The 27,849-nt window shown below is 37.1% G+C and overlaps 1 protein-coding gene across 3 annotated transcripts; it reads left to right on the top strand.

Moving 5' to 3' along the window:
* Positions 1-224: 224 nt before the first annotated feature.
* LOC145725330 (ATP-dependent DNA/RNA helicase DHX36-like) lies at positions 225-26,331 on the top strand. Of its 3 annotated transcripts, XM_081974048.1 has the most exons (20): positions 225-454; positions 517-621; positions 684-765; positions 3,675-3,786; positions 3,847-3,925; positions 3,984-4,183; positions 12,496-12,677; positions 12,741-12,930; positions 16,303-16,492; positions 16,552-16,811; positions 17,276-17,363; positions 17,417-17,591; positions 20,530-20,672; positions 20,877-21,047; positions 21,101-21,335; positions 21,768-21,886; positions 21,940-22,178; positions 25,262-25,468; positions 25,542-25,733; positions 26,235-26,331. In XM_081974048.1, exons 2-20 carry the CDS (start codon positions 613-615, stop codon positions 26,302-26,304), a joined length of 2,943 nt encoding a protein of 980 aa, XP_081830174.1. In that variant the 5' UTR covers positions 225-454; positions 517-612; the 3' UTR covers positions 26,305-26,331. The 3 variants fall into 3 exon arrangements, with proteins under 3 accessions (XP_081830174.1, XP_081830189.1, XP_081830182.1); XM_081974056.1 differs by lacking the exon at positions 225-454 and having other exon boundaries at positions 598-621; positions 687-765; XM_081974063.1 differs by lacking the exons at positions 517-621; positions 684-765 and having other exon boundaries at positions 226-478.
* The last annotated feature ends 1,518 nt before the right edge of the window (positions 26,332-27,849 follow it).

Genomic DNA, 27,849 nt, shown 5'->3' with positions numbered 1-27,849 from the left:
ATGATAAGAGTGAGGTTACTGAGGTTGGAGGAGGTATTCTACAGGTACACCACCAGCAAATTGCGCACGTTCAGTCAAAGCAATATCTTGGATGCCAAGTCATACTGCAACAAAATATTGTTCCAGGGTTCAACGGTACTACAACCGCTCTAGTCGTCCTAACTTAACAGCAGTAAATGCTCAGAAATGAAGAAAAGAAGAAAACAAACAGATTTGACATTTTCATGTCCACATAACCTCAGTTTTGTTTGTTTATCTTTTAATTTGAATTTTATGATAATAATATGAATTAGTAGCAGAATTCAACAATTTATTTGGCATCAGCGATTTATTCAGCAGTGAATAAAAGCCAAAACTACATAGTTTACTAAAAAAATCAATGTTTATGTCGAATTCCCACTGATTATACTCAATCACCCTTCATAACATCACAGATCATCTAGTTTACCTAGCAGTGAGTTTCCTTTTAATTAAACAGGTAAGAATTAACTAATTTTTTAATATTTGGTAAACTAGCTTTTACGGTCTCACGGAAATAAATCAATGCTGAGTTTGCCGAGGTAAAATATAGATCCCAAAAGATTAGATTGGGGGTGCAAAGGTGGGACAGGAATGTTACAGGTAGGAAAAGTCAAAATGTGATCTTTAGAAACCCAAGTGTTTTTTACTCTTGAATTTTCAAGAAGCCAAGTTTTCTGGGCATTTGGTTGGGGACATTTTTACCAGGAACTTCTCTATTGGGGACCAAAAAATCCAGCAACTTAGGTACTGTTTAAAATTTTTGGGATTCAAGCACTTTTCTTCTGTTCCTGTTCTATTGATTCCGATTATAGTGTTGTGAAGATTGTTGCAAATGATGGGTGACTGCTGAGTAAAATTTTGTACACTAATTCCTAATATGCCAATGATACCCACTAATTCTTTGTAATGCCCAATAAATCCCAATAACTAACCTAACCGAACCTATACTGACTTGATAGTCTAAAAAACCTTTTTTATAAAATCCTGCAGAAAAGATGTATGTTTTGCACGTTCTAGATATCAACTCCTGCTTATTTTAAATGGGACACCCTGTATATTTTTACATTTTTGGATTCTTCATCAAATTCTAAACATATTTTTTGTATAAATGTCACACCTTTTTTGAAATTTAAGATTTTCAGTCTCCAAAACAATTTTAATTTACACATATAAACAAATGTTTTTGCTTCATTTTGTGTTTTGTCCTGTTAAACAAGGTTTGTTCTAATAATGGGTGCAAAAAGACGTCAAAATATATGATACAGGGTCGTCAAAATATCAGTTCTAAAAAAGGACAAAAAGTCTAGTTTTTCAAATCAAACTCCTTATTCTTATAACTTTGTCTGTTTAAAATTAAAGTAAGTTTGTATTAGGTAACTTATTTAAAAAATTCAAAGATACCCTCTATAATTGTTGAAATAACCGAGTATGTATAGACTTTTATAGGTATATTAATGGATAGAAAATAAATGTGTCTTGAATGGTCTTTCCAAAAATAGAGCCGCTTGTGTTGATAGGTTGCTTTGTTTGGCCGCCAGAGGGCTCCAAAGCCAACAAAAATATGTATTTTGTTTGGTGTCAGTGTTAACTGGAGTGTTTACAATGCCTGTCTCATTTTAACTCATTCTGATGAAAAAGATAGCCTATGTTACTACAACTTAAAACTCAGGTTAATACTGCCGCCAAAAAACGCCTAAAATGTTTTTCTTGACTGTTACCACTCTAATTTTTTTAAAGATTTTTTTTAAATGAGGCAGGTACGGCCCTAATATTTGGCACAAACCTAGCATAGTGATTGTCAAATCTAGAGCTGTAGCAAAAGTGTAAAAATAAAATCATTAAGGTCGATTTTTACTTGCCCTAAGTGGCCAACATAAGGCAAAACCCATTAGGATAGTGGCGATGTTTCAGTAAAATTTAACTCTTACGAAAATTGTCATTTGTAAAACAGTTTTTCAATAAAATCCCAAGCATTACATCATAGTAGACCTAGTAGGACACGTAACCGTGTTTTCCTAATTTTCCATGGTCCAATTAGCTCTTAACCAGTCAAAACGTGTTTCTGGTGCATCCGGTCACTATACCGTAAATAATACGCGTATTTGGAACTCTTTGTATAAACTTTTGTATGTCGATGGACAGCCATTGAAAATTAGCTTTCTTAAAATATCCCAACTGGGGTTAATAGGTAGGACGGTTCGGTCGCTAGAAGTCGTCAAAGTTGACCAACTTTTTCATCACTTTTTTGGTGCATTCTTTCGTTCAATCTTGAATAACTCGATTATTTGCATCATTTTTAATAGTGTTTTATACGTAAATGGATAGCCAATGAAATGAGCTTTCCAAAAAGTATTCCAACCTGGATTGATAATGGCACGGTTTTGCCGCTAGAGAGCGTTAACATTTTTTAAAGTAAAATTACAAAATTCATAATTTTTCGTTGTTTGACTTGGTTTCCAACGGATTTCACTGAAATTACCAAACTTTATTTATTTTTTTTGTAGATGTATTGAAAAAATTATTATATATTTTTTTTTATAATACAGGGTGATTCACGGTTAGGGTATATTAGAAGTATCTAGAGACTCAATATTTTTCGCTGAAATGAGTGTAGCCTAGGTTGGGTTTAAACTTTCTTTCAAAAATATTTTGGACTTTGCGGTGTTGCCAGATCAGTCAAAAAGAACACCAAATTTTAAATGGAACACCCTGTTTCTAATCTCATTTTTGAATTCATCGCAAGAAGGCTAGTAGTTAAGGTTAACACTTCCGTATACCTATGTTGCTCATCTCTCTCGTTTCTTAGATATTTCATAAAAATGGTAGATTTGTCAGCAAAACGGCTTTTTAAAAAATTAAATTCTCAAGTCCTGAAAGGTTCAATCAATCAATCATGTTGATGCGGATTATATTGAAAAGTAAAAAATCTCTGCCTTTTTGACCAATTAGAAACATACAGTGTGTCCCAAATTGGTTCTACATGTATTGGGATCTCTGTAACCGTAAGAGCTACAGAGTCGGTTAAATGGGGAAAGTTTTAGAGAATCTTATGTGAAACTTATTTCCGGTTTCCAAATTAAATTATCTTTCTCCGTTTTCCGGAAAATTGGAAAAACGTCAGAGGCTGCATTTTAAACACTCTTTGACAAAGCCAAAGAAAGTTTTGAAACTAAGACATTATTAAGGCACTTTTTTACGTAGAACACGATGACGTAATTAGAAAAAATCTATCGTCATTGGTTTCCGAGATATGGAGGACGCCATCTTGAAGGCGGCCATAAGAATTTACAAAGTTATCATCCATAAAATGCAGCCTCTGACGTTTTCCCAATTTTCCGGAAAACGGATAAAGATAATTTACATAAAATTCTCTAAAACTTCTCATTTAACCGACTCTGTAGCTCTTACCGTTTTTGACATCCCAATACATGTAGAAGCAATTTGGGACACACTGTATAAAAATTTAAATTAATTGTATTTACAAACGGTGTTGAGATTTTCGCAAAAGCTGCACATTATACTACTATACTAACTTTTTTACTATTACTAAAACATTTTTTTGACAGTGACATCTATTTACTAAACATTTTGTCAAATTATAGACATAACAGATGCTTCAAAATGGTTAAGATCAATTTCGTTTTTATTTTTAGAAATGAGTAGGAGGGGACTTCCAAGGCGAGATAGACCTTTTCATTGCTCCAATTCGTCGTGGTCTGATGAGGAGCGCCCTAAAGGACTGAAGGGAAAGCAGATTGGACTATGGTACGAATAGTTACTATACGAATTTTTATCCAAGAAAATTATTCTAATATAACGTTTTAGGTATGCAGAGCGTTCGAAGCGTAGAAGGGAGGCACAACAAGCAGCCGGCGGTTCTTCAGAGACTCGTGAAGAGAAACCGGTACGACATGTCGCATTAATAATAAATTGTATTCAACTAATTTAAAATCCATCTTTAGCTTGGCAGAATTATGATTTCGGAAAATAAGAGACAAAACATTACCAAATTATTGAATGTGACCCCATCTTTGTATCCATCTTCATTTGTTAAGAAAACGAATACTTATGAACATTTAGAAGAAACCGATTTTAAACACGAATTTTTGACGCATATAACGGGGAGTATTATTCAGAAATTGCAGTCGGGGACTGTAACAAGGTAAGTTGTGTCACATCATTGCTAAGAGCTGTCGTAATTACTCAAAAAAAGTAATTGAATTTCTAATTACTTTTGTAAAGTAGTTGAACTACTCCAACTAAACTACTTACGAATCGTTTAACTACTTCAAAATAAACTCTGTCCCAGGGTTAGTGGCAGTGACGTAATAATTGTCGTTTCTTTCTCTATTACCTTTGAACTGAGCGAGATGGAAATTTGACGTTATTGACGTATGTTATTTACGAATTTTGTAATTCGTGAATGTTTGTGTTGGTTTGGAGCTGGCGTAGAGCCTCGTTCAGAAATAATTTTACGTCCGTAATTTTGACAATGTGTCATCTGATCAACATATTTAAAAAACGAACCGGTGTCATGTGACAAACTGTCGGAGTGTGCACTGGCAATATGTGAATGGACTCTATTGAAAATTATTAATTTTGATTTTTTCCTGCTATAATTTGAATTTATTGGTATTTAGTTTTTATTTTGTCTATATAAATTTGTAATTTTTGCCAGCAGAATCGTGTGAATCAAATAAATAAAAAAAAGGGAACTTTTGCACTAAAAATCGTTTAAAAAACTGTACTTTTTTTGCACGATTTTTACTACGATATTTTACTTTACCAGGAAAATTTGACTGTGTTTTTGGTAGTTGAAACATTGACACCGATTCATTAACTGTACCAAATTTTGTAGTGTTTTTTTGGGTTATTGGATATGAAATTTAATGAGGATTCCAAAAATGTGCTTTAAACAGTCATTTTCTCACTCCAAGTGGATTTTACAGGTGATTTTATCCCTGACTGTCCTTTCTAACTGTGTTTCTGGTAGTTCAAACATTGACACCGCTTCACTAATTGTACCAAATTTTGTAGTGTTTTTTAAGATTATTGGATAGTAAATTTAATAAAGATTTCAAAAATGTGCTTAAAATAGTAATTTTCTCACTCCAAGTGGGTTTTACAGGAGATTTGGTCCCTGACTATCCTTTCGAATTGTATTCTGACAGTTCAAACTATGACACCGCTTTTTGCCCTTACTGTGCTTAAAAGTTGCAAAAATCAGGGTTTAGTAAATGTTTCTTGCAGTATTCGATACAAAACGTGTTTCTGAAATTTATGACGGTTATTTGTCAGTACTGGTAAATTACTAATTGTTTAAATAACAATCTTCAGATTCGTGTGTTTTTCATATCAAAAACATATTATTGGTAATAATTTAAACATGGATTTAATTAAATCGATTTATTTATATTTTAGGAAAGGCTACTTTTTCATAAGTAAGTTATAAGATTGTTATACAAGCATCACTTTCTCAAAAAAGTTTTTTTACTTTATTTATTTAATTATTGACAAACAGAAATAAATAACCAATCAAAATAGCTTTTTATTCAGTCTTTTTTCCGGATTTTATTTTGTCAATATTGACTGAAAATTACTTTAATGAAATTAATGACTGCCATGACCGGAAAATTATATCTCTCAAGGAAAATTGAAATTTGAGCGTAAATTTACTGGCCATATTGGAATTTACTGGCAAAATTAGTAAATTTTTCTGTCTCGCACTTTTACTTTTCCAGTAATGCGTTTTTTTACCTTAATAAAACCATGTCCAATTACGGATTTGAGAATAATTTTTTTTGAATAAAAAATTTGCTATGCCAATAAATAATTTAGGTTAGGTTAGGTTAGAGCTACGTTTAGTCGAAATGGAGTTAGTTTAAAAAATGCAGTTTGGTGCACCTTGTCACCCTGTTAACTGTTTAAGAGGGTCCCTGAGAGCAAAAACACCTTAATACTATCTTGTAGAAGATAAAATTTCCTACAACTTTTATTCTTTACAAAATTTCAATATTACGTGCATAAGAAAAATTATGATAGTCAAAAATGGAAACTGTATCTTTTACTGTTTTCGAGATCCCATATTACACACAAATTTGTGACACTCTGTATCCTCTACTTACGTTTATTTTTCGCATATTTAAGATATTTTAAGGCATGGGAAACTTAAAATTAAACAACAAAAATAAATCGTAATCCTTTCGAGTTAAAACCAACATAATGTTACGATTTTCCCGTGGGTTCACACAAAGTCAATTTAACTGAACAATTAATAAATTTATTAACACGTTAAAACACTCCGTACAATAATTAACACAGCTACTAAAAACACTACTACAATTCCACAATTACTTCGCTATTTAAACTTAACCGCGTTCCCAAATTCACTACTCCCGCGGTTTACACCGCGTCTTTTTTATATTCGCAAACCACGTTCTAGAATGACCGCGAAACGCTTCGCGATTTACGTCGAATATTAACGATTGTTCCAGGTCCGGCGCTTCCTAACTGTGGCCTACTTTAATACGCGCCCGGCCAGATATTACGGCGCATCGGTTTCATCCCGAAGCGAGCGCTTGTTAAGAACTATCGAGCATAGTAGGTCCAGACCGTAACACTGCCCCCCCTCTTAAAGCTGATCGTCCCGATCCGCTTCATCTAATCCGTGGTATTTCTTTAGTCTGTCCAGATGGACAATTTTCATCTTGGCTTTGGGGCTGCGTTGGACTCTGTACACGACATCGTTTAACCTTTTTACCACATTGTAAGGTCCCTCCCAAACAGGTGTTAATTTTGGTGATTTGCCTTTCTTCCTCTGAGGGTTAAACAACCAAACTTTGTCATCCTTCTGGAACCCTCCCGAATTGGCCCTCAGATCATAACGAGCTTTCATCTTGTCGCTAGTTAGATTCAGACTTTCCCTGACCAGATCATGGACGTTCAGTAATCTGTCTTGCAACTCGTCAACGTAGTTCTCAATGTTTGTGCTTTGGCCTGTTGGAGATCCGAACACCACATCACATGGAAGTCGCAGTTCTCGACCAAACAGAACTTTAGATGGTGACTGTCCCGTTGAGTTGTGGACTGCTGCTCTATAAGCCATCAAGAAGAGCGGAATATGCTGGTCCCAATCTTTCTGATGCTGATCAACAACCTTTGAGAGATGTTGCTCTATGGTCTTATTAAATCTCTCGACCATGCCATCCGACTGAGGATGAAGCGGCGTTGTTCGGGTCTTCCTAATGCCTAGCAGGTCACAGAGCCTCTGAAAGAGCTTGGACTCAAAGTTTCGTCCCTGATCAGAGTGTAACTCCAACGGCACACCAAATCTACTGAAGACATTTTCGACGAGAATATCAGCGACTGTGCTGGCTTCTTGATTTGGAATCGCAAACACCTCAGGTCATTTGCTAAAGTAATCCATGGCAACAAGAATGTACTTGTTGCCTCTGTTGGTCTCAGGAAAAGGCCCAGCAACGTCTATGGCTAAACGTTCGAACGGCAATCCTACGTTGTACTGCTTCATAGGTCCCCGGGATCTCGTCTGTGGTCCGTGGCTAGCTGCACAAATGGAACATTGTCGACACCATGATTTCACGTCTTAGCAGTAGTTCACCCAGTAAAAGCGTTGCCGGATTTTGTCCAAAGTCTTATTTACTCCCAAATGAGCACCAGTCTTTCCATTGTGCATTTCCTCCAGTACGTGGTCGACCCTTCCTCTGGGAACTACCAGCTGCTTCCTTATCTCTTTTCCATCGGCACTCTCCCAAGCTCTTTTTAGCAAGCCGCCTTCAACCACAAGCGAGTCCCTCTGAGCCCAAAGTGCTTTGAACGTCAGGCCTTTGCTAGAGATGTCTTGCCATGTTGGTCTTGGCTCGCTTTGTTCCTTTCTCAACAACAATGGGCCTATGTCGCTGTCTTCTAGTTGATCCTTCCTGATCTCATCGGGACTCCATTCATCATCGGTCTTCAGCTGAACCATTCTGATGGACACAACTCCCTCACGTTGTTCCGCTTTCTGGCAATGTTTGCATTCTTCGGCGCAAGGTCTTCTTGATAGAGCATCTGCGTTATTATGCAGCTTTCCGGGTCGATGCTTGATGTTGAAATTATACTGCTGGAGTTTTTCAAGCCATCTTGCTACTTGTCCTTCCGGTTGTTTCATTCCGAGGAGCCACTTGAGTGCCGCATGGTCAGTCCTTATCAAAAATTCCTGTCCGTACAAGTACTTGTGAAAGTGATCGACTGATTTTACTATTGCCAGTAGCTCTTTTCTCGTTACACAGTAGTTCCGTTCTGCTTTGGTAAGTTTCCTACTGAAGTATTCTATGACATGTTCTTCTCCGTTTTGGACTTGAGACAATACAGCTCCAATACCAGAATTACTGGCATCTGTGTCTAAAATGAACTTTCCTTTTGGTTGTGGATAACTGAGGATGGGACTGGAGCAAAGTGATGCTTTTAACCTTCTGAACGCCTGATCACATTGGGTATTCCAACAGTAGGGTGTTTTGTCCTCAGTAAGTTGATGTAGCGGAGCTGCGATGTTGGCAAATCCCTCCACAAACCGTCTGTAGTAGGTGGCAAGTCCTAGAAAGCTTCTGAGTTCGTGTTTATCCTTTGGTACTGGCCATTCTCTAATTGCTTGGATCTTCTTGTCGTCCGTCTGGATTCCGTCGACCGATACCACATGCCCAAGGAATTCGACTTGCTTTTGGAAGAACCAACACTTTTTGGCGTTCAATCGAAGATGGGCACCACCTATTCTAGCAAATACTTCTTGCAAGTTGTCCAGATGTTCTTCAAAAGTTTTTCCCATCACCATGATATCGTCCAGATAAACCAAGCAAGTCTTCCAGTTAAGGCCACGAAGCACAATTTCCATTAGTCTTTCAAACGTAGCAGGAGCATTACAAAGTCCGAAGGGCATCACATTGAACTGGTACAGCCCATTTCCAGCAGAAAAAGCAGTCTTCTCCTTATCTTGCTCCTCAATGCCAACTTGCCAGTACCCACTCTTCAAATCTAAAGTAGAAAACCAACAGGATCCTGCCAAAGTCGTCAGTGTGTCGTCGATACGGGGAAGTGGATAGCTGTCCTTTTTGGTCACGTCATTCAGTTTTCGGTAATCTACACAAAATCTGCTTGATCCATCTTTCTTAGTGACCAGAACAACAGGTGATGACCAAGGGCTGCAGGATTCTTCTATAACTCCGTCGTCAAGCATCCTGTCCACTAATTCCTGCACTTCCTGTTGTTTGGCTATTGGTAGTCTCCTAGGTGGTTGTCGAATCGGTTGTGCATTGCCGGTGTTAATTCGGTGTTTTACAATGGTAGTTTTTCCCATATTGTTCGGTGTTCCAAATATGCTACCATGGTCCAAAATCAGTTTCCGAGCCTTCTTCAGTTGTGGTGTTGACAGATGTTTCCAGGTCTTTTCAAGTTCATTTAAGAGCTTGTTTTCCCCCAACTGCTGCTCCTGTTCTGGTAACCCATCGTAATTGGTTATTTTGACTACAGGCTCGAATACCGCAATAATTTCGCCTTTGTTGATTTTGACGTCGTCTGGAAAAATGTTTGCAACTCTTATTGGGACTTCACTTCCTCCATTTACAAGTGATTTCCCAATGAGGCATCTTCCTGGTCGGTCCGGGTTTCGTACAAGTCCAACACAGCTCCCAGAATTCTGCTCCAATTGTCCAATAATTATTTGCTCGGAATTGCCGCTTATTTTTACTGTCTGAGATGCCAAAACATTAATGGGTGACTCACAGCGGTGACTGGTTGACAGGATGAACTCTTCACTTCCAAACCTTAGGATATTTTGCTCGGGATCAAAAGAAAATCCATGTTGACGAATCAGGTCCATTCCCAGAATAAATTCATCTTCAATATCCGCTACTAACACAGTGTGGTAAAATGTAATCCTTCCAAGGCAAATCTTGACTGTTATTTCTCCTAAAACTTTAGCCGATTCTCCAGTCACAGTGCGCAGGAGAATACTTCTTCGTAAAGGCTTAACTTGACTTTTATCCACAAGGTTTGACCGGATCAAAGATACTGCCGCACCGGTATCCAAAGTAAAAGTAACGTTCATCGCATCCACCTTTCCATCTACGTTCAGGCTTCCCATTGATCTACCCAGGCTTCTGATGGAGATAATTCTGGGGGCTTTGTTTTCGCTAGTCAACATTCGCCCCGTAATGTTGACTAGTGGGAGTTTTCCTGGTCCCTTCTGGATGGTTGTACGTCCCTCGTTGGAGAGCGGGACGGTATCCTTACTCGACAATCTCGTTTCATGTGTCCCGTACGTCCGCATCGATAACACTCCACTCTCGTGATCGGGCGTGATCGTTCTAACTGTGTGGAAAGACCATTTCCTAATGCTGCCACTTGTTGCACTAATTGGCCGAACATTGATTTAATTTCATTCATTGGTGTAGCAGCATGATCGGCTGGCGGTTCTCTCTCCTCTTGAATAGTCACGGCCCTGATCCTTGACTTTAAGTCATTGCACGCAGCTTCAACTTCCAGCGCTCGAACTAGTAATTCGCTGCTGTTGCTTCCTTTGAACATCTTCAGCATTTTCTTTACTTCCAGATCTCGAATCCCATCTACAAAACACTGTGCCACAAGTTCTTCTTGGATTTCATCCGGGACGGCTGGGTAAGCCAGATGCACAAGGCGACGAATTTCGGCCTCAAACTCTTGTAAATTTTCACCAGTTTTCTGCAGTCTTGCCTTTAATTGTGTTTGGTACACTCCTTTCCTATGCTGATCCCCATAACGTCGTTCTAATGCAGCTACTAATGCGTCATAGTTGCTTTGTTGGGCGATAGGCAGAGTCTGTAACAGCTCCAATGCTGGTCCTCGTAATGCCACCACCAGTGCTACAGCCTTTTCCTCGTTACTCCATCTATTTGCATTTGCAGCGGCCTCAAATTGGAGTTGGTACGTTGCCCATGAAGTTTGACCGTCGTATGTGGGAGGCTTGATCTTGTTGAGCCCGTTTCCGGTGATCACTGTAGAGCTGGCTCCTCTGCTGTCAATTTTCTGCTCTAAGTCGCGTAGCTTTATCTCAACATCATTCTGAATTTTATTAATGTCCTCCCGAACATCAATCTGAATTTTACTAATGTCGTCCCGAACATCATTAATGTCTTCCCGAACATCCTTTAATTTTTCCTCAACATCACACTCCATCTTTTTAAGACTATGGGTTACATACTCTTGGATTTCTGTTTTGGTCCCCGCTAGACCGTTCAATATTTCTACGTTACGTTTTTCTTGCATTTCTATATCTTGTTGTCTCATTCTTTCTTTTTCTTCTTTGTCTTGTTGTCGAATTCTTTCTTGTTCTTCCTTTTCTTGTTGTCGAATCCTTTCTTGTTCTTCCTTTTCTTGTTGTCGAATCCTTTCTTGTTCTTCCTTCTCTTGTTGTCGAATCCTTTCTTGTTCTTGTCGAATCCTTTCTTGTTCTTGTCGAATCCTTTCTTGTTCTTCCTTGTCTTGTTGTCGAATCCTTTCTTGTTCTTGTCGAATCCTTTCTTGTTCTTCCTTGTCTTGTTGTCGAATCCTTTCTTGTTCTTGTCGAATCCTTTCTTGTTCTTCTTTGTCTTGCTGTCGAATCTCTTCTTGTTTTCCAAGCATTGCCATAATAGCTGCAAGTTGGGCCTCCATGTTTGCACTTTGACGTCTTGTTATTGGCATAAAATAAATTTAACACACCACTGTTCCGAAAATCTCTAGTCCGGTTCTGAACACAAGTCTCTAACCCGAAGTTTAGTTCCAATTCACGTCGCACTAAAGTCTGATCGCACTTCTGACACCAATTGTTACGATTTTCCCGTGGGTTCACACAAAGTCAATTTAACTGAACAATTAATAAATTTATTAACACGTTAAAACACTCCGTACAATAATTAACACAGCTACTAAAAACACTACTACAATTCCACAATTACTTCGCTATTTAAACTTAACCGCGTTCCCAAATTCACTACTCCCGCGGTTTACACCGCGTCTTTTTTATATTCGCAAACCACGTTCTAGAATGACCGCGAAACGCTTCGCGATTTACGTCGAATATTAACGATTGTTCCAGGTCCGGCGCTTCCTAACTGTGGCCTACTTTAATACGCGCCCGGCCAGATATTACGGCGCATCGGTTTCATCCCGAAGCGAGCGCTTGTTAAGAACTATCGAGCATAGTAGGTCCAGACCGTAACAATAACTTACCTCAGAAACAAGTAGCTCAACTACTAAAAAAATTGTAAAATGAATTACCAATTGTAACTACTTTTGTTTAGTAATTGTAAAATCAAATAAATCTATTGTTTTTTAAAGGTAACTTAATTTTAACAGACCAATTAGTTGAAAATAATTGAATTACATTTTTTGTCAATTATTATTATTAATCCATCATTTTTTCCTATCATTTGATTTACGTTTTAATAATATTGATTTTCATAGTTACGACTACAACAATGACGTACAGAACCAAGACTTTTTTAAAGATCTAGAAACCAAAGCCGATAATAAAACCTATAAACAAATGCAAGAAGTGCGGAAAAGATTGCCCTCTATGGGCATGAAAGAGGACATTTTAGATTTGATAAACAAACACCAGATTATTGTTATAAGTGGAGAAACTGGTAAGTCTCATTGTTATTATTTTGTGTAAGATGGCTTTGGATTTAAACTGATTAAATTTTTAGGGTGCGGTAAAACTACTCAAGTGGCTCAGTTTATTTTAGACGATTTTATTAAAAAAGGCAAAGGCTCTCAATGTAAAATAGTCTGTACTCAACCCCGAAGGATCAGTGCTATTTCAGTTGCTGAAAGAGTAGCTTCAGAACGCAATGAAAGTCTTGGGCGCAGTGTTGGATTTCAAATTAGATTGGAAAAGTAAGTTTTTAGTTTACTCTGATTAGAGATTGCTCAAAGTAATTTTCTCCACGAAGATTTTACGGAAAACGGTAAACTATCGAGAATATTTCTTTTACAATAATAATATAAGAGTATGTTTCTTCGTCGTTAAATTCTCAGTAATTTACCGAGAATATTTGTCAGTTGTGAATAAATGAAAATTATTGTGCTTAAATACACAATCAAAACTAAATAAATTAATTCTTCCAGAAGTTATCTTTGGAATAAAATTATTCTGAAGTGAAAGTACTATCAATACATCTAATATAACATCATAGCTAAATAGTTGATAACACCTAAATATTGCTTAAAATTTTATGTAGATTCCAAAAATAAAATAAAAAGTATGGCTTTGCAACAATTCAGGCAATGGAATTTTGAACGAGTGATTTTGGCGTTTTAAACTCACTCCCAAACATTCACAAACTGAAAAAATGTCAGTTTTTCAGAACTCATTAAACACTGCCGTTAAACTGTAAAATGTCAAATAGTCGCGTCACTTTGACGAATCACGGCAAAAATTGTAATTTGTAACTCTGTGGACGTGGAATTGAATTTGGTAGTTGTGACGTTAAATGACAGTTTACGACTTTAAACTTGTCAGTTATGACACTTTACAGCGTGGTTTATACGTAAGCGTCTTAACGATTATCTTACCTCGTCTTAAAGCATTACGTAATCGATTTTGTAATTTTGAGAATGCTGAAATACTACGCTAGCAGCTAAAAGCAAGCATTAACCTCAAATTAGCCTTAACAATGCTATTCCATTAACTTTTATCTTTCCGCGGTTGTTAGCACAGTGGCGCTCTCCAGAAGACGCTTAGATGAGCCGCTATAAGCAACTGTTAACAGTAATGACGTCAGTTTAGACCCGAAAACGGAGTTGCCAGATTAGGAAATTTTTCCCAATAAATCTCTCTCTCTAGTTGTTAACTTCAGGTTTGAAGCGTCGTGATTCTAAGTTTGTCCCATGTTGTGTTTTTAGCAGTTTCCCTCCATTCCTCTCTATCTGACGTGCTTCTAATGCTGTCCTGGAAAGATTTTCCTGTAAACGGCTCCTGCGTTTTGGAGAACGTCTTCTACGTCGTGTTTTCTCTACCTTCCCTTGGACCATAAGTTTTTCTTTATTGTCATCTTTCCTCCTGCTGACATGTCCAAAATACTTGATAATCAGTTGTTTGGTTTTAGTTGACAATCTGACTTGGATGTTGAGTTCTTCGAGTATGGATACGTTGGTTCTACGGGGTATTCAGGGAGTCCTCAGTAGTCTTCTCCAGCTGTATATATGTAATAAATAGGTGATTTTTTTTGGGAACATTTTTACTGTAAATCATCAGGGAACAGGCATACGAAAAAGGAATCAGTCATACAAATAATACTTCTCATTAGGTCTCTAGGACAGTTTAAGTTATACCTTCAAAATCTGTGGGTGTATACTAAAGTTTGGTATTTATGTTTGGCGTACACAACAGTGTTCTAAGCCGGTTTTCTCAGTTATTACTGTTTTTTTCATAAAAACTCTGTTTTGACAAAAGCTACCAGAAGTTTTGCGCTACATTTTGCCGTTGGAACGAACTTCCTAACTGTTACAGGAACCAAGTTAGGAGATGTCGAATTGTGACATCTTTAAATAGTTCTTCTCGGTTATTTGTAATTTTTGAAAGGAACTGTGTCTAGTTATAAAAAGGCTAAAGTTACTGGCTATATTTTGACGTTTGAACTAGTCTTCTAGCTGTCATAGTAACCAAGTTAGCACGCGTCAAATAAGGACACTTGTCAACAGGCATACGAAAATGCAATCAGTCATACAAATAATACTTCTCATTAGGCCCCTAGGACAGTTCAAGTTATACCTTCAAAATCTGTGGGTGTATACTAAAGTTTTGTATTTATGTTTGGGGTACACAACAGTGTCCTAAGCCGGTTTTCTCAGTTATTACTGTTTTTTTCATAAAAACTCTGTCTTGACAAAAGCAACCAGAAGTTTTGCGCTACATTTTGCCGTTGGAACAAACTTCCTAACTGTTACAGGAACCAAGTTAGTTAGTGAGTTCTTCTCGGTTATTTGTAATTTTTGAAAGGAACTGTTTAGTTATAAGAAGGCTAAAGTTACGGGCTATATTTTGACGTTTGAATGAGTCTTCTAGCTGTCATAGTAACCAAGTTAGCACGTGTCAAATAAGGACATTTGTCAACTTTAAAGAAATAGAAGAAAAGTGGCAGCTTGAAGGAAACGAAGAGAAAGAGATACTGACGAAATGTATTAAAATCCACGAATAACAAATTATTTGTATACATTTTTTTTTTATTTTGATTGGAGAAACCGAATCGACGGATTTGGCAACCTTGCAGCGACAGTCACTTTGAAGATCAGACTGTCATTTTCTTTGTAGAACATGCTATTGTACATTTACAGTCTAAACTTAAACCTTCAAACTGATATAGGTTCTAGTCAGGTGACACTTGTTATAACTATTAAAATTCATTCAGCAGTGAGATGAAACTATTAATTGCAATAAAGCAGTTGTACCTTGTATTTACACCTCTATAAAGCCCCAACTTTGACATCTGTGAGACTAAGTGACACTTCGATATGTTTCTTACGTCACCTGACAGCTGTCAAAAATCACGGAGCTGTGACGCGAAATTACCAATCCAAAATAGTTCTAACGCTTGAATGAATTACACTGTACATTGTATTCATAGTTCTATGGATCGAAATTTGACAGTTGTGGCGTTAAGTGACGTAAGTATCAAAGTGTTTCTTAACGTCAGAGCTGACAAAGCTGTAAACACAACTTACAGTGCAATTCCTCAAAGAAAGACATCAATTTGGCATTTTATACTTTCAGGTCACTGGTGAGTGAGTTTTGACAGTTACGACAACTGTCACGTGATTCAATCAAAGTATTAAAGTGTTCCTTAACGTCCCAACTGTCAAATTTGGCCCTATGTAGCTTTAAATGCAACTTTCAGTGTAATTTCTCAAATTAGCAACTATTTTGAATTTTAGAGTTTCAGGTCACTGGTGAACGGGTTTCGACAGTTATCGGGTGACGTAAGAAACACATTAAAAGGTTCCTTAACGTAAGAAATATCAAATTTGGCTCCATATGGAGCTGTAAAGACTACTTACAGTGTGGTTTCTCCAAGAAACCCATCTACTTGGCATTTTATAATTTCCAAATAGTCCATTGCCTGAATTATTGCTTTCGATGTGCATTTATTAGCTTGTTCTGCGACATTCTGTTATTGAATTCTCCTCAAATTCCGTAAATTCTCTTGGCATTTAAAAAAATAATAAAATTCTCAAAATCTTCCATCTCTAACTTGCAATTTTAAATTGCAGGACACTGCCTCGAGATAGAGGTTCCATTTTGTTTTGTACTACAGGTGTATTATTAAAATTTATGGAAAGCAACCCGTCTTTAAACGATATCTCTCATCTTGTTCTTGACGAGATTCACGAAAGAGATGTAGTGTCTGATTTTCTGTTGACTGTACTAAAAGACGTGACCGTATACAGACCTGACCTTAAGGTAATCAAACCTTTTCTGAACTTAACCGTTAATTAATTATTGTACTTATTTATACGCAGATAATATTGATGAGCGCTACTTTGAATTCAGAGGCGTTTTCAAAATATTACAACAATGCGCCACATATTAATATCCCAGGATTTACTTATCCCGTAACTGAGTACTTTTTGGAAGATGTGCTTCAAATGACACAGTTCAAATTTCAAGAGAAAAGAGGCTGGCGAGAACGCGGTTGGAAAAACGAGGCAAAACAAAAAGAATGGTCAGATTATGTAGAACCTTATATAAGGCAATTAGAGTCTGAGAAGAAATATGACAGGTAAGAAATTATAGTTGATAAACAAAAAACAAAACCTCACCATTTTTAGGTAGGAAGTTAGTTTTTGGATGAATAATTAACGATTTGATTTGTTTTTTTTTTTATTTTACACTTGTTCCAGAAAATTGTTAACAGACAAATTTAAATCATTATTTCAGAAAGTTATAGAGAACCAATAAAATATATATTTCATAAATATTTTTATAAAATATGCAGCATTGCCAGATCTGCACAAAATTAACTGCAAATTCAAATGTTTATTACTGATTTTTCGAATTTAAGTATCTTTAGTTAATAGTTATCTTGTCTTATCTTCCATCGGCTTTGAGAAAAAAGTATTATAATTAATTTTTTTTTGGTCTCCAAAGTGATGCTAACTATTCTTATTTTATTTTAACAATAACTTATTAGGTCCGCCACATAACATAGTTCCGTTCATTCCACTGACATAATTGTACTTTTAGACATGTTACTCTGGAACTGCGAAAACCAGAAAGTCAAAATCTAAACCTTGATTTAATATTCAATCTTCTATTACATATTTGTAGACAGGTAAATTGTAAGTTTAATAAAAGTATTTAAGCTAAATTGACTTAATTTATTAGAATAACGACGATGGAGCAATTTTAATTTTTGTGCCGGGGTTCACGGATATTTCTGCAATTTGCAAACAACTAAGAGAATCGGGTAGATTTAATCCAAATAGGTATATTGTTATTCCTTTGCATTCGCAGTTGTCTACAGTGGAACAGAAGAAAATATTTAGACCGACTCCAAAAGGTGAGTTTATACAATAAAATAGTTATTTTCCTAACAAGTGCGGAAAGTGATACTTTCCCGCACGCTGACTGAAGTTGCCCAAACGAGCGTAGCAAAGTGCGGGGAAGGCACTTTAGACACGTGATAGGAACATAATTTTTTCTACGAGCGTTTTCAATAATTGGAAAGAACGACAAATGAAAATAAATGATGAACTAAAATTGAAAAAGTAATTTTTAATTATACTGAATTTAACAATATTATATCTCAAAAAGTATGATAATTTGAATTTGAGATTACTAGTACACACTTCAAATAAAAAATGACAACCGCCCCTCAAAATGTGTCAAGTCAATCCTGTTTACATCATACATCCATGGCATGGACGTCACAGTTTCAACCCTAGTTTTTCCCTAAATTTCAGGAAATCTTTATATGGTTTTGTGGCTTTTGTAACACTGCCCCCCTCTTTAAAAGCTATTCGTCCCCTATAGCGTCATTCTGAAGGTTCCAAGATGGTGGATTTCTTCCTCTATAAAGACAGTCTCTCCACATGAACTACCTTCGGTTTAGATCTTGGTGACAGTTGACTTCGAAACACTAGGTCGTTTATTTTCTACACTATTCGCTATGGTCCTTCCCAGAGTCGTTGCTATCTTTGACTTATTCCCTTGCTCCTCCTGAGTTGAAACAACCACACAGCATCACCTTCCTTATAATTGCCACCAGCTGGTCTGTGGTCCAGTCTCATCTTCATCCGGTCGTTGGATAGAACTTATTACTTATTACTCTCTTTTGTGCTTGATTCCTTCTGTAACGAATACTGGTCACACCGTTTACACCATTCCTCAACTTCCTTTCTGAAGTTAGTCTAGTAAAATCGATTCTTATTCTAGCCAAAATCTGATTTACTCCAAAGTATCCTCCTTCGCGACTGTCATGTAGTTCTCGCAGCACATTCTCTTTGCAGGAATTGGGCACTGTGGTTTGGTAAACAAAGCATATTCCGTCTGGACTTTCTCATTTGCGAGTAATTAAGTCATCTCGCAGTTGCAGAGAATCCCATTGTAGCCAGTAACCCTTTACTGTTGGTCCATATCTGGAAATCTCTTGCCAATCCGGTTTCCAATCCTTCTCCAACCATGTTCTGATTACTTTCAAACCAGAGTCTGAGCGCTGTTTTTTCATTATGTCCTCCTTAGAAACGCTGCTTCTCACTGTTTTTGTAACCTCTTTGTTCGTCACTTTCCTGATTTGGTTAATCCTCCAACCATCATAAATTTGCCCTTTCCGGTGTCTTAAGTCACAATCAAAAGCTTGACGTTCCTTTTGTCCATAGAGACCTTGTGGTTCTTCCGGGTTCTTCATGTCCTGGTTACGCTAGTTCCGCAGGGTCGGTAAACGAGACTGCTGTCGGCGATTCCAGCGGTAATGCTTTACGTCCACAATTATTACACGTAATGTTGCTTTTAACCGAGAAGTACCGGTGATTTGTTCTGTTGTTATGGTTGAGGCATTGAAAAAGTTTATCTAACTTCTTTACAAATAAACTCCATAACAAGTACGTACCGCTTGGCACTGCTCTTCCGAAAATTTGGCGTCTTGCACACTATCCTTTTTGTAGGAGGCAACTTTGAACTCCAGACTGTAAACTAAGGCCTCCGTCAAGTTGTTGAAACGGCCAAGGCGAAGCGCCAGTTGTAGATCTGCGTCTCTGACACCATCAATAAAGGTTTGCATAGCAATCTGGTTCAGACACTCTTCGGGTACTTGTGGATATGCCAGTGGAGTTAGCCGCCCAACTTCAGTCCTAAATTCTTGTAAGGTTTCTGATTTTCTAATGGTCCATGGGGGTACACCGGCGTCGAGTGTTCGGTCTCATACCTTAGCTCCAGGGCATTTGTAAGGGAGTAGTAGTCTCCTTGTTTACTCTTCGGGATGTTCTGGAGTATTTCGAGAGCTTTGGCTTGCAGTGCCAGCACCAACTTCAAACTGCTTCCTGTACAAATCCCACGAAGATTTCCGGTCATACTTTGGCACCTTATAATGTTTCAGAGTCCCATTCGGTTGAACTTTTACCGGAGATAAATCGACTGGTTTCGCGCAAATACTCATGACTTCCTTACGCCAAATTTCGATCTGGTTACTGATTTGTCCAAATTTAGTGTTCATTTGTCGACATTTCGAGTCCATTTGTCTAAATTTTTCAATTAAGTGATCATTCATCAGCTTGTTCTTTGTTTCGGCGTTCTTGACCTTGTTGCTGTCGCCTCTCTTGTTTTCTCTCTGCCGTCGTTCTTGTTCCTCTTGTTTTTCTCTCTGTCCTCTTTCTTGTTCTTGTTTTTCCCTCTGTCGTCGTTCTTCTTCCTCTTGTTTTTCTCGCTGTCGGCGTTCTTCTCTTTCAGCTTTATACCACTCAAGCAAGTCTTTAATTTCAGCCATTGCGTCGCAATTGGTCGATCTAATTCACTATCCACCTAGAGAATAATTCTTTACTCACTTATCCCACTTCTCGTCCAAATGTTACACTTTACTGGGTTCTTTTAGAAAGTGTGACTTTGAATAAACTCAACAAACTTTATTAAATAACTACACAACAATTTACAACAGTGGAAATCACTTTTAAACCACTTGTGTTGTGCACTTTTTCCTAAATTTAGGGAAATCCTGTATGGGGACCCCTAGTTTTGCCCCTGGTTTAGAGAGAGAAGAGTACTACAAAGCCAGAAACAAATTTAGATTTAGCCAGCTATTACAACCTAAGTATTTTTTTTAATAAAGGATTATTGATTTTGGTTGAGATAGGTATAATTTATAACTGCTCGTAGAAAAAATGTTGTTCCTGTCACTTGTGGAAAGCATCTTTTCCACACTCGACTGCTGCAATGCGATGCAACTGCAATCGCGTGCGGAAAAGTATTGCTTTTGTCACTGGTTATTCCATATTGTTGGCTTTTAGGTGTGAGGAAAATAATAGTTGCCACAAATATCGCTGAAACCTCAATTACAATTGATGACGTAACTACAGTAATTGATAGCGGTTTTATTAAAATATCGAACTTGGACGCTGACAGTGGAATTGAAACTCTAAATGTCGAATTGGTATTTATTTACATCCCATAACATAGGCGGCATGTGTTTTGACGCTCTATGGAGTGAGCAGAGCGATTTTGACGTCACGATTACGTAATTTGACAGTTGGTTCCATTATGGTTCTGTTAAATTGCACGTCAGCGTGACGTCAATTGCTCGCTCCATAAAGCCTCAAAACCACAGTCTAGTCTATTAAAAAATCTTGATTTTCAGGTATCCCAAGCAAACGCTTTGCAAAGAAAGGGACGTGCCGGTCGAGTCAAGTCGGGCGTGTGCTATCATTTAATTAGTAAAATTCAATACGAGCTACTGGATAAATTCTTGAAACCTGAAGTTTTGCGGAAGCGGTTAGAAGATGTTATTCTCAGTTTAAAAATGTTACAGGCGAGCTTATCATATCAATTACGTTTCATGCAAAAGACGTTTAATTTCTGCAGTTGGGTAACGCTGAGGAATTCTTGGCAAAATTAATGGATCCCCCCGAATCGAAGTCCGTGCAACAATCTGTAGCACTCCTTCAAAGACTGGGCGCTCTGGACGAGAATGAGGTATTAACGCCGCTGGGATTTCACATGGCAAAATTGCCAGTACCTGCTCAATGTTCCAAAATGCTCATATTAGCAGCATGGTTTAACTGTTTAGATCCAATTTTATCAGTTGCAGCATCTTTAGGTATGTAATGTAATGTATAGGGTGTCTCAAATTCGATGGTTTTACGGGGTATCTCCTAAACTAGCAAAGGTAACAGAAAAGTAAAAAAATTTTAGAAACAGCCAAATCAAAATGGTCAGGAAAAACCTCTTGGAAAAACTGGTTGGAATAAAACAATTAAAACATGTCAAAGTGGCGAAAATGTCATCTGATCTTAAAAAAGATGGCCAAAAATCATAACCATTGTCGAAACCCCGGGTTTTAATTTTTAAAAAATATAAAGGCAGACGTATGTCGGCTATCTGGAGGAATACCAAAAAAATGTTTAGAAGAGGAAAATTGCAGGCAATTTTAACCCACTGTTTTCTTTTTTTAATCATTTTATTTTCTATTAACCAATTAATATGCTCTTGTTTGTCAAAAATTTGGTTTAAAGCAAGGAAATACTTTTAGGATACAAGGATGCTTACCAATTAAGTATTCCCACTGACAGAAACGCTCCAAGTGCCGACAAAATGAGGCACGAGTTATCGCGGTATACTAACAGCGATCACATCTGCATGCATTACGCTGTAAGCATCAAATACCATAAAACTTTACCCCGTTACCATACAAAATGCTTTAGATTCGAGGATTTGAAGAAGCCGACAATCAGTACTCGTTCTGCCGAAAATATTTCCTGAATTCGACAACTTTACGATTATTGATAGATATGCGAAAGCAATTTGCGCTTCATCTTTTCGAAATGAAGTTTATCAGCGAACCGAATCCTTGCCATCCCACGAATAATCGCAATAGCAAAAATTTAGGACTTATCAAGGCGATTATATCAGCAGGATTGTATCCAAACGTGGCCATTCTGACGTAAGTTATTTTAATGCAATGTTTTTTTTTCTTTAGCGGTGTATGCAGAACTGAACGTAGAATTATTCTGAAAATTTGAGTGTTTAGGTAATGTGCTGGTTGGCTAATTGTTCTGTTGTGGTAATGTAATAATAAAAGCAATCAACCTGTGACATCTAATGTGAACAATTTATGCAAAAATTTACATTTAAGCGTTTTTTGCTTTTTTCTTCTTTTGTGCTTATTTGTTGCTATTTTTTTAATAATTTTGACAAAAAAAGCTTTTTACATTTTTTTATTAAATTAGAATAAATAGTTTATTACTATAATAGGGTTAAGTGTAAGTTAAGTTATAATATTCCAGGCCCTAAGTGGTAATAATGACTTTTTGCTATATTGAGGGCTTCTGAAACAAAAACATACCAATTATCAGTTGGAAAATGGGTATCAATTTACAAATTTAAACTGACCAAAAAATTTCTAAATGCTCCTGAACTGGTCTAAAAAAATGTATAAACATTCCGAAAATACTATAGAAGCTCTAAAATGCCTTGTAGAAGCTTACAAAACAGCCAAGAAGCTTCCAAATGCTTTTAGAACAGTCTAAAAGCTTTCAAATGCTTTTCAACTTATCTACCATAGAACCTCTCAAAAGTTATAAAGACAGTATAAAGGTTTCCGTATGCTTCTAGAGCAGTTTAACAGCTTCCAAAAGTTTCTAGAACCGTATACAAGGTTTCAAATGCCTTAAAAGCAGTCCAGTATCTTCAAGGCTCTTTAAACTGTCCAAACACCTTCCAGATCCTCTTCAAGTAGTATAAAAAGGTTTTAAAACACTACAGAAACTCCAAAATGCTTCTAGAACAACAGGAGCCTTTCAAAATAGTCTAGAAGCTTTTAAAATCGTTTAGAACACTCTAAAGGCTTCCAAATGATCTTCACCTAGTCTAGAAGTTCTCAAAACATTTCAAGACAGTTTAAAAGCTTCTGTATGCTTCTAAAGCAGTTTAAAAGCAGTCCAAAACCTTCAATGCTTTTTAAACTCTCCATAATTCTTGCAAATGCTCCTAAAGTAGTCTAAAAAGATTTCAAAATACTACAGAAACTTCAAAATGCCAATTTAAAGCAGTCGAAAAGCCTTCCAAAAGCTTTTAGAACAGTCTAGAAGCTCTAAAATATTTCAAGACAGTCTAAAAGTTTCTTTATGCTTTTAGAGCATTTTGAAAGCTTCCAAAAGTTTGTAGAACCGTCTACAAGGTTTCAACTGTCTTAAAAGCAGTCCAGAACCTTCAGTGCTTTTTAAACTCTCCAGAATCCTTGCAAATGCTCCTAAAGTAGTCTAAAAAGATTTCAATATACTACAGAAACTTCAAAATGCTTCTAAAGTTGTCGGAAGTCTTTCAAAAATGTTTAGAAGTTTTTAAAGCTTTTAGAACAGTCTAAAAGATTCCAAATGCTCTTCAACTAGTCTAGAAGCTTCCAAAAAATTCTAGAGTTTTCAAAACAGTCTAAATCGTTTCTTATACCCGTATGCTTCTAAAGCAGTTTAAAAGCTTCAAAAAATTTCTAGAACTTGAACTCAAAAAAAGTAAAACATTTTACCTCTGAAAGAATTTTGTTTCACATCCCAAGAAAACATGATCCAAATCTCCCTCCACTCCACAAGAGCAATTTGAGGAATCCGAGATATCTATTCTTACCTATCCGAGATACTTTCTCTTTTTGTAGCGAATTTTTGAAAACCATTGTACCTTTGGAGGCACGTTCTGTATGCGCAAATATGCACTCCTTTTATGATTCCTATGCTTCTGTAAGAACTAATCCATGTTCATATACGATCTTTAATAGCCCTCAAGAAATTTCTATAATGAAGTCTGTATTTATCCCCAATCACGAAATTGTCCTCTCTTTTACTCCTGGCAAGCTCGTCAGCCTTTTCGTTCTCTCTGATGTTAGAATGGCTGGGAATCCAGAAAAATTCAACTTTCCTCACCTGTTCTCTCAAGCTGTAAATTTTTTCTTTTATCTTCAAAGTGCAGATGTCATTAGCACTATTGATACCAACTCTTGCATTTTCTGCAATCCACTTTTGGAATCAGACAAAATTAGAATCTGCCGATCCGCACACCTCTCCAAAGCCGCCTCCATTGCCCATATCTCTGAGGTGCATATGTCCATGGCATCAGTTGTTCTTCTTTAAATACCCCAACCCATTGAAGCATTGTACACCCCAAAACCACTCTTATTAGTGACTGCTGGATGATAATGAAAAACTAAAGGTTAGGTTAGGTTGTTACTACTTTATATTTGGGCGAAAGTCAAGGGTTTTATTTATTATTTATAAAGGTACTACCGAGGATTTTACTTACATGGAAGACCGTTTTTACAATAACTTTGGGATTCAGCATACGGACTACAGTAGTAGTGTGAGTCTCGCTTAAGCTGAGTTTTGGATATACCATTTGATGGTATATCCAAAACTGGTTCCAACCATGGTTCTGGATTTTTCGATATACCTTTTAATAGCCCTATTCCACAGGGTACACTTTGTGCACGGGGTGGATTCTGTCCGGGGATCGTACCTAATTTTATATTCTTACCCCATTTGCCTATACATACTTACAAAACTGAGCATCTCTCGTCAGATTTTTAGGTGCTGAAGATGACCTTATAGGTCGAAACCGATCCACCAAAAGACTTGCACGAAGAATACACCCTCTTTTTGTGAACAACCTATTCTTCACCGTACACACAGCGTAGCAACCGCTTTCTGCCTAATGACTATATTCACCAAATTTTTATCAAACTGATAAGTTTAGCAATCTGTTAAGCTCAATGACTTTACATGTGTTTCCATAGCAATAAACGAACTGTTAGGAAAGGAAGTTACCAATTTTGGTAAAAGACAACTTAGCATATTTTTAACACAAGCTACAGAGCACAAAGATATTTTATCCAGTTCACATTATTTGTGTAGCTACGCTCATTTTTCTGAAATCTGTCTGTTACACAAAATTGCACGTTCTTTTAACTGATGGTTACATAAATAGCTATTTTAATTATGCATTTCATGCGATGTTTATAATTTATTTTGATGTTTATAGAAAAAATATTCGAGGCCGAAAAGTCATGTTAAGAAGCGTTTCGGGCGAGAAAATGAATATGCACCCAAAGTCAGTTTTAATGCATACAGAGTGTTTTCCATCCCCATTAGTGATGTATCACATACGACAAAAATCGACTTCTCTGTACATTCACGATGGAACAGTAGTTTTTCCTTTATCGTTAGTATTTTTTGGAGATCAATTCAGGTATGATTTTCTCAAATCGATCTTCTGACATACTATTGAAGATTATTTGTACACTATGTATTCTTCCCAACAGGATCCATAAAGGAGGTGAAAGAGCTTTTACAGGTGTTTCAATTAATAAAAATATGCGATTTTTGTGCTCGGAGTCGACATCAATGGCCATTCAGCAGCTGAGGAACAGGCTCAATCAAATTTTGGAATGGAAAGTTTCGCATCCTGGACACATTGATTGGAATGCTGATAATTCTGAAGTGAACATTTTAAGGTATGAAATGAAAAAGGTACAATTTAGTTTATGTTATTGCATAAAGTAAGTTTTTCAACTAACGACGTCAATCAATTGTGGAGTGTAACTGGAAAAAAGGTTGATGGAGAGTGAAAAATTGTGAGAAGTTTTTTATTCGCATATTAATTTATCTGTCTTAATTTATCATCTCGCATCTTCAACCAGCCGAAACTGGTGAAATTGTGTTCTAATATTTGAACACTGTTTAAGGAACAGTCAGGGACAAAATTGCCTGTAAAACCTACTTGGAGTAAGAAAATGACTGTTTTAAGCACATTTTTAGAATCCTCATTAAATTTTCTATTCAATATCCTGAAAAAACACTACAAAATTTGGTAGTCAGAGAGAAAAGCGGTGTCAAAGTAAAATATTTACTTTACCGGTAATTTACCCATCACTAGCTTTTCACAATCGATCGACGTTGTTTTCTGGTGAACACTTTTTATTTAAATAATTAGACAATAAGGTCTTGTCTTTCAGAGTAATCATGGATCTAATCGCCAGTGAGGATAGTGAGGAGTTGGATTTAAGCGATTACGATGATGTGTAATTTTGAAATATATCCATTGTTTTCTTGCTCTGGTTTTTTTATATTTTTCTTTTCATCTATATAATAGTATATTACACACCGGGGTGGGAAGAATTTCATTACTCTCGAGAGATTAGCTATGATCTCGAGACAGGAATTAAACTTCCTACCGAGGTTTGTATACTATTTTATTTACATAACCATCATATTTCTATCAAAATTTATAATTCATTGTTTCTTTCTGAACTTAGGTACCTAAAATATTACATTTAACATAAAATAATTACCAAACAGGCATTTTTCTCAGAATAATCGAGCAGGTATATTGTTACCGCAGCTATGTGGTAAACAACCAATATAAATGTCAGATAAAGTCGGATCGTTATTTAGTTCGCGAATAATAAATTGAGAAAAATGTCCTCTCTCTACTCCCTGTATGTAACCCATCGTCTCAATAAAATTCAGAATGATGTCGAGATAAAGCTACGCGACTTAGAGCGGAAAATTGACAGCAGAAGAGCCAGCTCTACAATGATCACCAGAAACGGACTCAACAAGATCAAGCCTCCCACATACGACGGTCAAACTTCATGGGCAACGTACCAACTCCAATTTGAGGCCTCTGCAAATGCAAATGGATGGAGTAACGAGGAAATGGCTGTAGCACTGGTGGTGGCATTACGAGGACCTGCATTGGAGCTGTTACAGACTCTGCCTATCGCCCAACAAAGCAACTATGAAGCATTAGTAGCTGCATTAGAACGACGTTATGGGGATCAGCATAGGAAAGGAGTGTATCAAACACAATTAAAGGCAAGACAGCAGAAAACTGGTGAAAATTTACAAGAGTTTGAAGCCGAAATTTGTCGCCTTGTGCATCTGGCTTACCCAGCCGTCCCGGATGAAATCCAAGAAGAATTTGTGGCACAGTATTTTGTAGAAGTGAGTCCGGTAAAGAAAATGCTGAAGATGTTTAAAGGGAGCAAGAGCAGCGAATTACTGATTCGAGCGCTGGAAGTTGAAGCTGCGTGCAATGACTTAAAGCGAAATATCAGGGCCGTGACTATTTAAGAGGAGAGAGTACCGCCAGCCGATCATGTTGCTACATCAATTAATGAAATTAAATCAATGGTCGGCTAATTAGTGCAACAAATGGCAGCATTAGAAAATGGTCAGTCCACACAGTTAGAACTATCACGCCCGATCACTAGAGTGGAGTGTTATCGATGTGGACGCAAAGGACACTATAGCAGGAATTGCAGACAGCGGTTTTGTTTTCCAAACCCACAGTGCCGACGAAATCAGGACATCAGAACAAATCACCGGAACTCCTCTGCTAAAAGAAACATTACGTGTTATAATTGTGGACGTAAAGGACATTACCGCTGGAATTGCAGACAGCAGTCTCGTTTACCGACCCCGCAGAACTGGCGTAACCAGGAGCAGGAAATGAAGAACTCGGAATTACATTTACCACGTTATGTAGAGGATCGTCAAGCTTTTGATAGTGACTTAAGGTACCGGAAAGGACAAATTCATAATGGTTGGAGGATTGGTCAAATCGCG

This window comes from Ips typographus, linkage group LG1, assembly GCF_016097725.1.
Source record: "Ips typographus isolate SLU linkage group LG1, UJ_Ityp_2.0, whole genome shotgun sequence".
Taxonomy (NCBI): Eukaryota; Metazoa; Arthropoda; class Insecta; order Coleoptera; family Curculionidae; genus Ips; species Ips typographus.
The sequence above is the reverse complement of the archived record's forward strand: the minus strand, read 5'-3'. Positions and strand labels throughout refer to the sequence as shown.

What these genes read in the sequence shown, in the direction of transcription:
- LOC145725330 (XM_081974048.1), top strand. An exon ending in ATCAGTTGCAGCATCTTTAG is followed by an intron (nt 21,336 to 21,767) that starts GTATGTAATGTA and finishes AAATACTTTTAG; the next exon opens with GATACAAGGATGCTTACCAA. An exon ending in ACATCTGCATGCATTACGCT is followed by an intron (nt 21,887 to 21,939) that starts GTAAGCATCAAA and finishes AAAATGCTTTAG; the next exon opens with ATTCGAGGATTTGAAGAAGC.